The 12,768-nt window shown below is 45.4% G+C and overlaps 1 protein-coding gene across 4 annotated transcripts in view; it reads right to left on the reverse strand.

Annotated features, from left to right (window-relative positions):
- The window catches only part of LOC102784822 (partitioning defective 3 homolog B-like), a 214,020-nt gene that overhangs the window by 24,062 nt on the left and 177,190 nt on the right, over positions 1-12,768 (reverse strand). For all 4 annotated transcript variants that reach the window (XM_087830172.1, XM_087830171.1, XM_087830174.1 and 1 more), the window contains one exon: positions 139-215. In XM_087830172.1, coding sequence (XP_087686298.1) covers positions 139-215 — 77 coding nt within the window. The remainder of the gene's footprint in view (positions 1-138; positions 216-12,768) is intronic.

Below are 12,768 nucleotides of genomic sequence, written 5' to 3' on the forward strand. Positions count from 1 at the left end.
CCCAGGGGAAGGGGGAAGGTGAGGTCCTGGCTGAGGCACAGCCCCCAGAGACGATAGGCTTAATTACAGGAAGAGAAAAGAAGGACGGCAGAACACACAGCACTGATGTTCATACAAATGAAGGAGAAGATGCTGTACCTCGGTAAGGAAGCATACTGGCGTTCCACCTCTTCATAGCGTGGTGTCAGACGGTGATCTGCCCCTCTGCCCGGCACCTGGTGAAAAAAAGCAAACGGGTGGCAAAGCCTTCAGTGACCAAGTCTGGATATTGTTCGTGTAAAACTGGCAGGAGTCTTTCCTTACATACAACTAAACTGCGAGTCTAAGCATGTGCAAAGCGCACTTTCTTTGCATGTGTGTGTGTTTGTGACACCGGAGTAATTTAGGATCGACAAAGGCCAGTTATTAGGGATTTAGAGTTTCGGTCTTCTGAGGTTTTTCGGGGGGTGGGAGGGAGGTCTCCATCCTAGATTAGGTTACTTCAAAACAGGATGGAGTTGTCTAGCTCATGCACACGCACACACAGTCAAAATCACACACAGTCGCGTCTCATCTCCATACTGGGGAAAAAAAAGGAAAAAGCTTAAGTCAAGCTGCTGACAGTTCAATCTCCTGTTTCCTCATCTCACTGGCTCTCTCTGTAACTCTCACATCTCATTTTTTCTTCCGCCAGTTATTTCCATTCCTCTATTTTTGCCTGTTCTCCCCCCCCCCCCCCCCCCCCCCCCACACACACACACACACACACACACACGCTCCTTCAGAGATTATCCCAGTCTATTCTGTGGGTATATTCCAGCTGCTGGGGCGCTCCTAAAACGAGCCGACTAAACCCCAAAAGTCCACACACACACGCACAAACACACACACGCCGGTTATTCATATCTTGTGGGGACATCTCATTGACATAATGGTTTCCCAAGCCCCTAACCATGAAAATGAATGCCTAACCCTGACCCTAAACCAAACCATGACCCAATTGTAACACTGACATTTGAGTCTCAAAAATATATTCAAACTTCCATCCATCCATCCATTCGCTTCCGCTTATCCTTTTCAGGGTCGCGGGGGGCGCTGGAGCCTATCCCAGCTGTCATAGGGCGAGAGGCGGGGTACACCCTGGACAGGTCGCCAGTCTGTCGCAGGGCTAACACACAAGGACAGACAACCATTCGCACTCACATTCACTCGCACATTCACACCTAGTGGCAATTTGGATTATCCAATTAACCTGTCCCCACAAGCTGCATGTCTTTGGACGGTGGGAGGAAGCCGGAGTACCCGGAGGGAACCCACGCAAACACGGGGAGAACATGCAAACTCCACACAGAAAGACCCCCGGCCTGATGGTGGAATTGAACTCAGGACCTTCTTGCTGTGCGGCAACAGTGCTAACCACCGTGCCACCGTGCTGCCTTATATTCAAACTTGTCCAGGATTTTGGTCCCCATAAGGGCCTTTCGTTCCCACAAGTATAGTAAACGTCCAATTTTTGGCCCCCACAAAGATATTGACACACACACACACACACACACACACACACGTTGGTTATTCATATCTTGTGGGGACATTTAGCTGACATAATATTTCCCTAGCCCCTTACCCTAACCTTCAAAAATAAATGCTTAACCCTGACCCTGACCCTGACCCTAAACCTAACCATAACCCAATTGTAACCCCGACACTAAAACCACATTTTGAGTCTCAAAAACGCCTTCAAACTTGTGGGTCCCCATTAGGGCTGTTGGTCCCCACAAGTATAGTAAACTTCCTATTTTTGGTCCCCACAAAGATATGAATACACACTCACACACACCCATATGCACTTGGTCTCCGTCAGCAGCCTGGATGCTGTTGTGTGAGGTAAGAAAGCGTTTAACATTAATAAGAAGGAGCTCCTCCTGTGTGTGTAATATTGAACATGTCGTCTAAATCACCTTCACCCCTGTAAAATTCAGCTTTTGTGAATAATTCACATTTCCATTGGATAAAATTGCGTAACCCGTAACCATTACTGCGCCGCTGACGAGACATTACTGCACGTCATCTGCACATTTTGAAGCCATAATATTTTGTTACAGTAGGGTGTACAGGCCGTTCCCACACAGTGAAAGAAAGAATAAGAGGCTTTATACCAAAAACAACATAACAGAATGAGGGTGAATTAAATGTGTATGTCCCAAGTGATGGAGAGAAAAGGCTGATGGTTTTACAGAAAACTTATTTTCTCCTCGTGGAGCCCAGAATTAGATATTACAGACCGCAGCCTTTTCTTCTTTTTCTCTGCCTCTCTTCTTTCTGCATTCCAGGGAATGATGCCAGAAGGCATATAAAACAGATTTGCTGGCCCGGCTTTCTTTTTGAACACCTGTCTTTATAGCTTCAATATCTCAGGTAGAGAGACAGCGGGATATTATGAGGGAATAGAGAGGTGGAGCAAAAGAATGAAAAGGCATTAGGAGGAGAAAAAAGGTGGAAAGAGAGATAGAGCGAATGAGAAGTAAATGAGTTAGAGAGTAGGCAAGTGTGATATAGAGAGGGGGAGTGATATTATGAAGCCATTGAGCGGTGGCGAAAGGGGAGGGGGCCGAGATGAGAGGTGAATTATAAAACAAGGGAGCGAATGGGGTGAAGATGAGGGCGACAGACTGGAGAGGTGAAAGGGACATTAAAGACACGATTTAAACAAGATGTTAAAGAGGAAACTAGAGACAGGTGAGGGTGAAACACTGCATCAGCTCCTGGAGGCTGGAGTTAAAGCTTCCTAACTTCATCTATTTCAGGTGACTGAGCAGGATGCTGAGACTGCGTTTGCTGTCTGCATCATCTTCTTTTCTCCTTTAATGCAGTTACTGGACGAATGATATGGTGTGCTGTGAGGTTAATTGTACAAATGGCCCATGTGAGAACTCTGTGCTCCACTTTTGGAGAATCAACTTCCTTTACTCTACTTATCTGTAATTAGCAACCCAGCCACAAGCACATGGTGCACTCCCAGTGCCGGTCCCAAGCTGGAGTTGTGTCACCCAGAGTGAAATCTTTGCCAAATCAAACATGTGGATCATAAAGAACGACACTTCAATACCAGATAGGTCAGGACCCGGGTTAACAACGACCACTTCTGGTGCTGTGAGCCAAACGAGTGCCGGAGGAAACACTGCTACTGTGGACTGAAGTTAACAGAAGAGAAAAAAGGGAGATGTGGTGGGAGTGAGTGAGAAGGAAAAGCAGGAGGTTGGAGATGAGAGTGGATGATGAAGATGGAGCTGCCAGGCTGGAGGAAAACATTACAGAGGAGGACATGGAGAGGGTTGGCGTGACAGAGGAAGACAGACTGAGGTGGCGACCTCCCTTTAGAGGTCGCCACAGCAGATCTGCCGAAAGAGGAAGACTAATCTCTAATTAGCACGCATGTGTGAACCAATACAGTCTATGGATGCAGCCGTAGCAACCAGGTACCGCGGCCACCTGTGCCATGCATGAAAGACGCTGACTCGATTGCAAAGAGGCGCGACTACTCTTCACCAAAACTGTGAAAAATGCAATAAATAAAAAAGCAAACTTGGCCGTTTACTGTTCTCCTTTTTAAGCTGTTGTTGAATTTGTGACCTTTTATTACAAATTAAAAGCTTTGCCTTGAAACTGTAGCCAACACATTTCAGTCATGTCTTTGATACAAACTACGGGTAACCGTGGCAACTGTGTAGCAACTAAAGTAATCATAAGGAGGGTCGCCCACTGGTCTCCGGGCCTGTGTGGCGGAGGGATGAGGTGGAAAGCTACCAAAATATGCTTATAACAGCAAATCAGCCAGAGAAAGAAGAGCCCAGAGTTAGTTTGTGGACTGACTCACTGGAAAAGACTAAAGCTGTCAGTATTAGTCTGTCTGTAACTGTAAGACACAGAATGCTAGACGTTAGTAGACAACTGTGACAAGACTGCAGGGCAGGGCAAACACTACGACAGCTGAGGTAGTGTAACACACTGTACACACCTCTATTCCCCCCCCCGACACACACAACGTTTTCCACGCACATAAACAAAACATGCACAATCTTTCTCTTTCAGCACAGCTTCTGTGTAATGTAATCTCTCACATGCACGCAGCCAAACACACACCCTTCTTTCCTCTGAAGGAGCGCGCACACATTTAAACACACTCCCTCTCACTCATGGAGGGCTGTGGCAGGAGTGTAGCGCACTGGTTGGGGTAATGGTCTAGCGAAAAACCATTTCACGGCATAGCGAGCAGAGGAGAGGCAGAGAGGAGTGCGCGGAAATCAAGCAGAAGAGACTGATACAGAAAGGAGAGGGAGAAGACACACACACACACACACACACACATATTAAATGCACACACTGAGAGAGAGACAAGGGCTCATCTCTCTCTTTTTAACAGACCCTTCAATTTACCCATAAAACACACCACCCAATCACTTTCAGCACTGACACACCCTCACAGACTTGTTCCTTCTATCTCCCTTTTACACACACACACACACACACACACACACACCATCTCTTTACTCGAGCTGTCTCGAGGATTTCAGAGGGATTTAGATCGACGTGGAGTATTTGGTAGATGCATCTGCTTAAACGAGTCCACTTATTCCAAATGTGAAGTGTCTCTTTCTTCCCCCTCGTGTTATCTTCTTCTAAACTCCTTCATCACCGGCCCGACATCAGACTTTTTACAACCCCCACCCCCCATCCGTGCTCACCATTCCCTCCCTGTCCACACCTCATCTTTCATTAACTGTTCCCCTTAAGTGAAATAAAGTGGACCTGTGAGTGCAGATAGATCCCATCCAAACTCTTAAGCTCTTTCCTCCTACTACAGCCTACATCAGGCTCCTACTCTTTTTATGATACAGCCATCATTTCTCAACTTATCAACTCTTTTCTTCTAACTTGAAACCTGCTTTTGCTAGAACGTGTCTGTATCTGGAAAACCAGACGAGATAAAAAGCCACGTCTTTCTTTAACTTCCACTGTCATTTTCTCCTTCTATAAATCAGTAGACAAAGATTTTACTCCCTTTTTGTCTTCTGTCCACTCCCCCACTCCCCACTCCGACGCCCACCCCTGCAGAAATCGATGGATAAGGGAGGCTGGTTCTAATCCGTATCAGTCATATCGTTCTGCTCAGCCAGCACTTTCGGCTGACTCAATTAAAACGCAGCTCTCTGTGCCTCCTCTCTCTGTATGTGTGTGTCACAGCCGCTAAGCCTAGTGTGTGCACACATCTGTATGTTAGCGTGTCTGTGAGATAGCTATCCCCCTGATGTGCATCACGCCATGTTAATGATGTCTCTGGTGAATCCACGCATTAAAAATGTGTCTGAACTTAAACTCCTGTTTTCACTGTTTACACATCAGCTTTTTAATGAGGAAACACGAGCCAGAGATTCCCACAACACTCCCATCACGACACAAAATGTTCAACGATTACCTTCTTTCTGTCTTCCTTTGTTCATACTTAAGACCAGGATCTGCTATTATTCTGTGAGTTAGCCAAACTAGAAACCCCCCTCTTGGCTGGTATTTAGTACATGTGCTAACCTGTGCCTGGACTAACAGCTAGTGAGATTGCCTCACTGCCTGTCCATATGGCATTTCTGGGTTTGGAGAAAATCTTTGGAAAATACCGGATACTGCATAAGCTCATCTGGCAAGCCTACAGTGTCCCTGAAGTCTATGTCCAATGGGTCCAACTGTTCTACCGCAATGTCACCAGCCTCATACAGACCCAGCAGGGGCCTCTTACACCATCCACATTGGGATCCATCATGGATAAGCCCTTTTACCACTGCACTCCATCCACCGCCTGTACCCAGGAACAGGCGACCGCCAGCTGCCCCATCAAGAGTTCAAATATCTTAGATGGAGTTCCAGAAATATGAGCAGCACCATCAAGTCAAGTCAGCTCAATGTCCACTCGCCCAAATTGTATGATTTACAAAATCTCAACAGAGCTGAGTGCTGGCCAGCAGCAGGGAAGCTGGCTCTCCACTCGATGGAAATACACCGCGCTGCACCATTTACAGATAAGATGCACGAATGAAGGTCACCCAGAAGAAGGCGCTAATCGTTCGAAGCCGTGCAGACGGATGTGCAGCGGACCCTGTGTTTACCTGGGATCAGTCGTAGTCAGATTCAGCTGTCAATGATAAAACTTGAACTTTTGAGAAAACTTGGGCACCCCTTTAAGCAGGATCAACTGGAAATGAATGTGATTAAAAATGTGTTACCTTTCCCTCAAAAAATACGGCATCTATACAAAGCCAACAACACTCGGCTCGCTTTTTGAAATTTTTTAGGATCCCTCCAGCTTTCACTCAGGTGTGATGGTGTTATTTCCAGCACGACATGACTAAATATATCCATTAGTTTGCACAGAGGAGGACACAATCACACATCATGTCCTCTGTAATTTATGCTTCTGATTTTTAAATAGCACCTTGCACAAAGACATCTTTTTAAAAAATAATCTTTGCATCAGTCTGTAATTTTTTTCTTTTCCATTTTCTTTTGAAACTCAAATTAAATCGAGTTCGTTCCGTGCCATTCCCGGCTCCGTGTAATGACCTGTGATTGTCACCCACCATCACTCGGGTAGTAAAATGGGCCGTTCGCCTTTCCTCCCTCCACCTTCTATCCATCCACGCATGCTTCCCTCTGTTCATTCAGAGCTGTTCTCCATCACACCATTCCTGTTTTTTAGTTATTCAGTAAGTCTCCATTTGTTCATTTAATACTGTACACCATCCTCCCTCCGTCCATTTACCCGTCCATTCATTCTAGAGAAAGCAGTAATTGCGGCTGCTGGCAAAGAGCCATTCGTTTTCTCAGGCTAATTACTACAGCCTCTTAACAAAGTAGCACTAAATGAAAGAGTCGACAAGCACACTCACAAGACCGTGCCTGTTCGCATTCACAGGCAAGTGAATGCGAACAGGCGTGCACACGCACAAATAAGTATTCAAATTAGGTCCTGGCGTAGTTCATCATTCTTCTAATATGTTGACCTCACAGGAGACGCTGCACAGAGCCAGAGTCAGCTGCATTAAAGCAAATCGTATTCAAACGGCACCAAATGTTCTCTGAAGGCTGGCTGAGCTTATAGCTCTTTTAACCTGGATTACTTTGGATATTAAAGAGACATTTGTGGAAATGTCCTGATTTGGTTACACTTCTAAGAAATAAACAGCAAACACACATCCCAGCTGCGATCCGGCTCAAACTGCAGACTATATGTTAAGTCATCGATTAGGGACCCGTGACTGAGACCTGAGTGCTTTTTTCTTTCTGTCTGACTCTAATGGGGACCAAACTTTATATCATGAACATCACGCTGTATTCAATTAGTCTTAAAACCAGCGACTGAGTGTTTAACAAGCAGAATGCAAATTCTGCTGAGTCACCGCTATTGATCACCAGCCGCAGGAAGCCTCCTGCAGACGCACACTGGTCACTTTGTGTTATTGGGCTGTAAAATCTCATCGGACTTTGCAGGGTGTGAGCGACAGCCGAAAGCGAGAGGGTGACAGACGACAAATCTGAAAGTCTCAGACTCAACTGCAACCGAGGCGGAGGAAGATAGCGAGAGAATAAAATAATCAGGGCAAATGCGCTTATTTGTTTACAACACCAAAGACGCGCCAAGCATCTTTATTCTCAGACCTCTTCCTACTGAAATGTCAGCAATGCACTAGAATAAAGCGCTACGAATTAAGACTGGAGCACAGTTAAATGTCACAGCGCTGTTGAGCCTCTGGTACAATTAAGACACAGAAGGTCAATTTTCCCCAAAGCTCACAGCTTAGAGCGCCTTCGCCAATACAGCTATTAATACTACTTAATGCAAATCATCCCGTGTATGTGGTGTAGGTGCATAAACGGGATGGAGGAGACGGCATTTGATTTGTGCGTGTGTTTGTATGCATATCAGTACTTAGACCCATCAATCACATTAAAACCTCTTCTCGTTAAATGGCATTTAAAAGTTATCAAGCTGGCGGCATCCCGGCAAACTTTCAGCAGGCACAAAGCAACACGCACACTAACACACCCACAGGCACAAATACAACTCCTGCCAACACTGACGGGAACCTACAAGTGGTCTTTCATAGACATGAATTATTGGATTTTAGTTCTGGTACAGTTTATGATGGCGGGACGTAATCAACCGTCTCCCCAAACAAATCAAAACCTTACCCAGTTTATAATTTGCCTCTCCTTCAAATTCATCTTCATGTGCACTTCTGGACCAAGCTGCTACTTTCTGGTTACCTCATGCAGGTCTCTGCCCTGGACGTTCTCCAGTGTGTGAAAGGTGTGATGAGAGGAGATTGTGTTGGTGTAACTCATTCACTCGCTTTTTTATTGGACAACTGTTTTTCCTGAACAGGAAATGAGTCCACGTTATGCATTTTTTATAAAGAAAGTGAGAGAATGCACACAGACAAGAACACACACCTGCACGAACTTAATGACAAGAAGAAAAAAAGAAACTGTGAAATAGGAGCTTTTTCAGTTCAACATGCAGCTATTTCTGTGAGTTCGTGTATTTAGGAGAAGAAGCCGAGGAAAGTGAGGATGGATACAGAAGAGAGCGAGAAAAGGGAAGCAGTGTGTGTGTGTGTGTGTGTGTGTGTGTGTGTGTGAGGGAGAGAGATGAGGATAAATAAATGATAGTAAGAGGGAAGGTAAGGCGATAGCAGAGAGGATAGGATTAGTCTCTGCTGCAGAGCCTTTGGAGAAATTCACATAAAACACTCACATACACAGAATATTCATGCATGTGTGTGTCTCTGTGTGTGTGTGTGTGTGTGTGCACCATACGAGTGCACACCCATGCAATGAAATAGATACATACTATATATACTTTAATAAAAAAATAATAGCTAGAAGTGCCACACACACACACACACACTTATCCTGTCCTTAGTGTTCTTAACAGTTAAGCTCGTCCTTGAAAGTGCAAGGTGGGGAGTCGATAAGAGAGCAGAAAGAGAGGAAGGGAGAGTGGAGGGCAATGCCATATACACAGGGACAGAGACAAGGATGAGGAGATGAGGAGCCTACAAAGTTAAGGAAGATAATTTGGTTTCCTTTAAGCCCCCCTCCTTGCCACCCAGATAGAATATCCCTCTACCTCTACTCCCCACTCTCCTTCTGCGTCTCCTCCTCTCTGCTCAAACTTCCCGACTTAAAAAAAGTTCCCCTTTGAGGATTAGCGGGAACAAAGGAAGGTGAATTCCAAGGAAGACTAAGAGAGTGGAAGCATGGGGGAGTGAAAAAGGGTAGGGGTTAAAGGGGAAACAATTTACCTGACGGAGAAGTGCGAATGATGGGAGCGAGGAGAAGCCGGAGACAGTAAAGATGAGAGCGCAGGAAATTTTTACCTGCTCTGCCGTTTTTTTACAATGTCAGTGCCTTAGGTAGGAAAATCTCTGCTGGCTGTGTGTTTGTGGATTTTCATATTATTTATTTATTTCTCTATGATATCAGGAGCAAGACTTAGCATAAGAGCATAAGCACATAAGAGCAGCACAGGCATATTTCTGCTGTGTGTGAGAGAGAACCTGAATACAGGGCTGGAAATACGCCTGTGTGTGTGTGTGTGTGTGTGTGTATGTGTGATTATGATTGTGTGACAGTGGGAGCAGGTGGCCACAGTGGCAGGTTAGATGGAGTTGTAATAGGATGAAAGTGGCACTTTTTCTTTCTGCCTCTCGCACACGCTCAGTTCGTCTTTCAGATGATTGGTTCCAGTCGCACGGTGATGGCCATGAAGTCTGTCTGCTCCTTCTGATTTTTCTAATGTTTTTCTTTTCATTCTAATTCCATGAAAATTTTGACCTCTTCACACTTCCTCTGTCATCGTGCAACATTTCTTTCTCATCGTCTTTGTTTCCCTTTCATTTCTGTTCACATGCCTGCCCACCCATCCATCCATCCCCCACCCATCCATTCATCCACCCACCCATCCATCCCCCCATCCACCCACCATCCATCCATCCCCCCACCCACCCATCCATCCATCCATCCATCCCCCCACCCACCCATCCATCCATCCACCCATTCATCCATCCATCCACCCACCCATCCATCCCCCCATCCACCCACCCACCCATCCATCCCCCACCCATCCATTCATCCACCCACCCATCCATCCCCCATCCACCCATCCATCCATTCATCCACCCATCCATCCATCCATCCACCCACCCATCCCCCCACCCATCCATCCACTCATCCATCCCCCCACCCATCCCCCATCCACCCACACATCCATTGAAACAATAAATTAAAATGTGATGAGATTTTGAGATCTTTTGAAATTAATCACTTGAATTTTTTTAGTTAAAGTGATGAAACCTTTGAAATCCTTAAGCATGAAAGTGTTGTACTGATATGTGTTCATTGTAATCCAGTATTCACAGTTTGCCGTTTTCATACGTGGTCTGTTTATGTGCACATCTGATCTGTATGAGTGAGCACACGCAGGCGGGTGAATATGGACAAAGAAGTGTGGCTGGACGACATGCTTGAGATGGAGGCAGGAATCCACATTTTGTTGAGACTGTGGAGCTGAATCCATGAACAGATATGTACGAACAAACAGGCAGAGGAAGGGGTGACTTGTTCTTTCTGAGAGTCTTAGGCATGCACATTCACATAACTCTTAAGTATTTAAACCTTAAGACCTTTCTGACCTATGACCCCAGAGAACCGTTCTCTTTTCTAAAAGCCAATTTCCTGCAGAAACTGAGTAAGACACAATTTTAAGTCTACTAGAGCTCTGCCCACTTCTCATGGCCTGAGGATTGGGCTCATGAGATGAGAGGACGATCCTTTATTTTCCAGGCACTTCACTGGATATTGTCCACTCGAAATTCTTAAAATTCAGACAAAGACATGAAAAACATCACAGAACACTTTTCAATTTGTCTGAAATCTCCGACCCTGCTGAAAGGTCAGATATTACTCTCAGTACAAGAAAAGTCATCCATCAAACAGCAGAAACAGAGACGACTGTGCAGACTGACCAGGATGTAGCTCGAGTCCAGGTGTAGCTGATGGGGGATGGGCAGAGACAGGACTAGATAAAGTAGGACATGTGGGAAAGATCGAGAAATGTAAGGAGAGAGCGAGACGGGGATTAGAAACCCCCTTAAAGCAGCGACTTAATTTCCTGGCTAATGTGGCTATGATTATCTCCTGGGTGGGAATGGGACTTTTGATGTCTTGGGACCGGACTAATCCTTGGCGGCTAACCTCCACCTCTCATTTCCTCTGGATTAGCTTACTCTGCTACTTAATAAAAAAGTTGAAGGTGGGTCAATATTAACTGTGTGGGGGGGGAAAGGATTGTGTTTCTCTAACTTTGGAGAATAGAAAAATGACATTAGTCATTTGTTTGCAATCACCTACAGTATGTTTATGTTTCATAACAAAGAGCTCCTGTGACTTTGTGAATAACACATTCTCTCTGAAGAACATGTGTGGAAGCAGTAGGACGTTACAGTGAAACCTTGGAGGGTGAATAGCGGACCAAGTCAGTGATAAATTAGTTGTAAATTAATAAATGAAAACGAGGAGGTGGTCACTCAGATTATGACGAGCATGAAGACACACTGGAAAGTTTACAGTCAGTACTTACGGGGACTGAGCCGTGTTAGGTTTAACCAGAAATAGTCCAAAAACACCAGAACTTTCTTAACAGTGATTCTCGTGGTACACTATGTAAAACGTGTGGTGCAAACACTGTTGTGCACTAAATAACGACTGCTGTGTTTGACATGCTAGCTGCAGAACTTTGAGATGTGTACTCTCCGGCTGGCAACTGGTTGCTGGGAATTTTGTTGGTGCAAAAACCTCCTTATGATCGTTTCGGTCACAAGCAGATTGAAGTGGACAGTCACAGTTTATATAGAATATGCAGACCCCGGCCATTCACTAACCTGGTGTGTTACGTCACAGTGGATGGTGAGTAGTTTGCAGACAAGTTGCAGACAAATCTTCCACACAAACTACAACCGAGCGCTCCAACCTGCAAGCCCCCAAGAGGAAACAGAAGTTTTTGGTACAGCACCATATACTGTTTGCATCCAAATTCACTCCAGCAACTTGCAGCAACCTCCAGCAACTACTTGCCAACTTGTTGCTGACTATATAGTTTTCCTCAGTGACTGGTGGTTAGTAGCAGCACCTGTGGATGGGGCTTTAGCAATCGCAACTCGCTGGGGACAACCCCCTTAATGGCTGGTGGTTGCCAGATAGTTGCAGACTGGTCTCTAGGCCTGTGTGACTGTTAGCTAGCTAACGTCTCCATCTGTACTGATGATGGGCCTTGTGACTGCGACACTACTGATGCTGGGCTATTCCCTTCAGCTCTGCAGCCAAGACAGTAAATTTTATAAGTCGACTTTCTGACTGTTTGACACCGTCTGTTATTGTTGTGCTGTTGTTGTAAAATCAGCTGCACTCTGCAACTAAACACAGTCTTTCAGCCAAGCTACAGCACTAGGGTCATAATCATTCCCTAACCTCTACCATGTACTTTTACTCTATAAACATAACCACAGCATGGCCACAGAGATCGCCATTAAAAAAAAAAAAAAAAACTTCAATCTGATGAAGGTCCTCACAGCACAGATTTGTTTCATACAAAGACAGAAAAACAGGCCTCCTTCATTCAGTGTTGCTGGTCTGGACTTGGCATAAGACTAAACAGACACACACACACACACACACACACAT

Source organism: Neolamprologus brichardi, chromosome 16 (assembly GCF_056152115.1).
Source record: "Neolamprologus brichardi isolate AB-2024 chromosome 16, ASM5615211v1, whole genome shotgun sequence".
NCBI lineage: Eukaryota > Metazoa > Chordata > Actinopteri > Cichliformes > Cichlidae > Neolamprologus > Neolamprologus brichardi.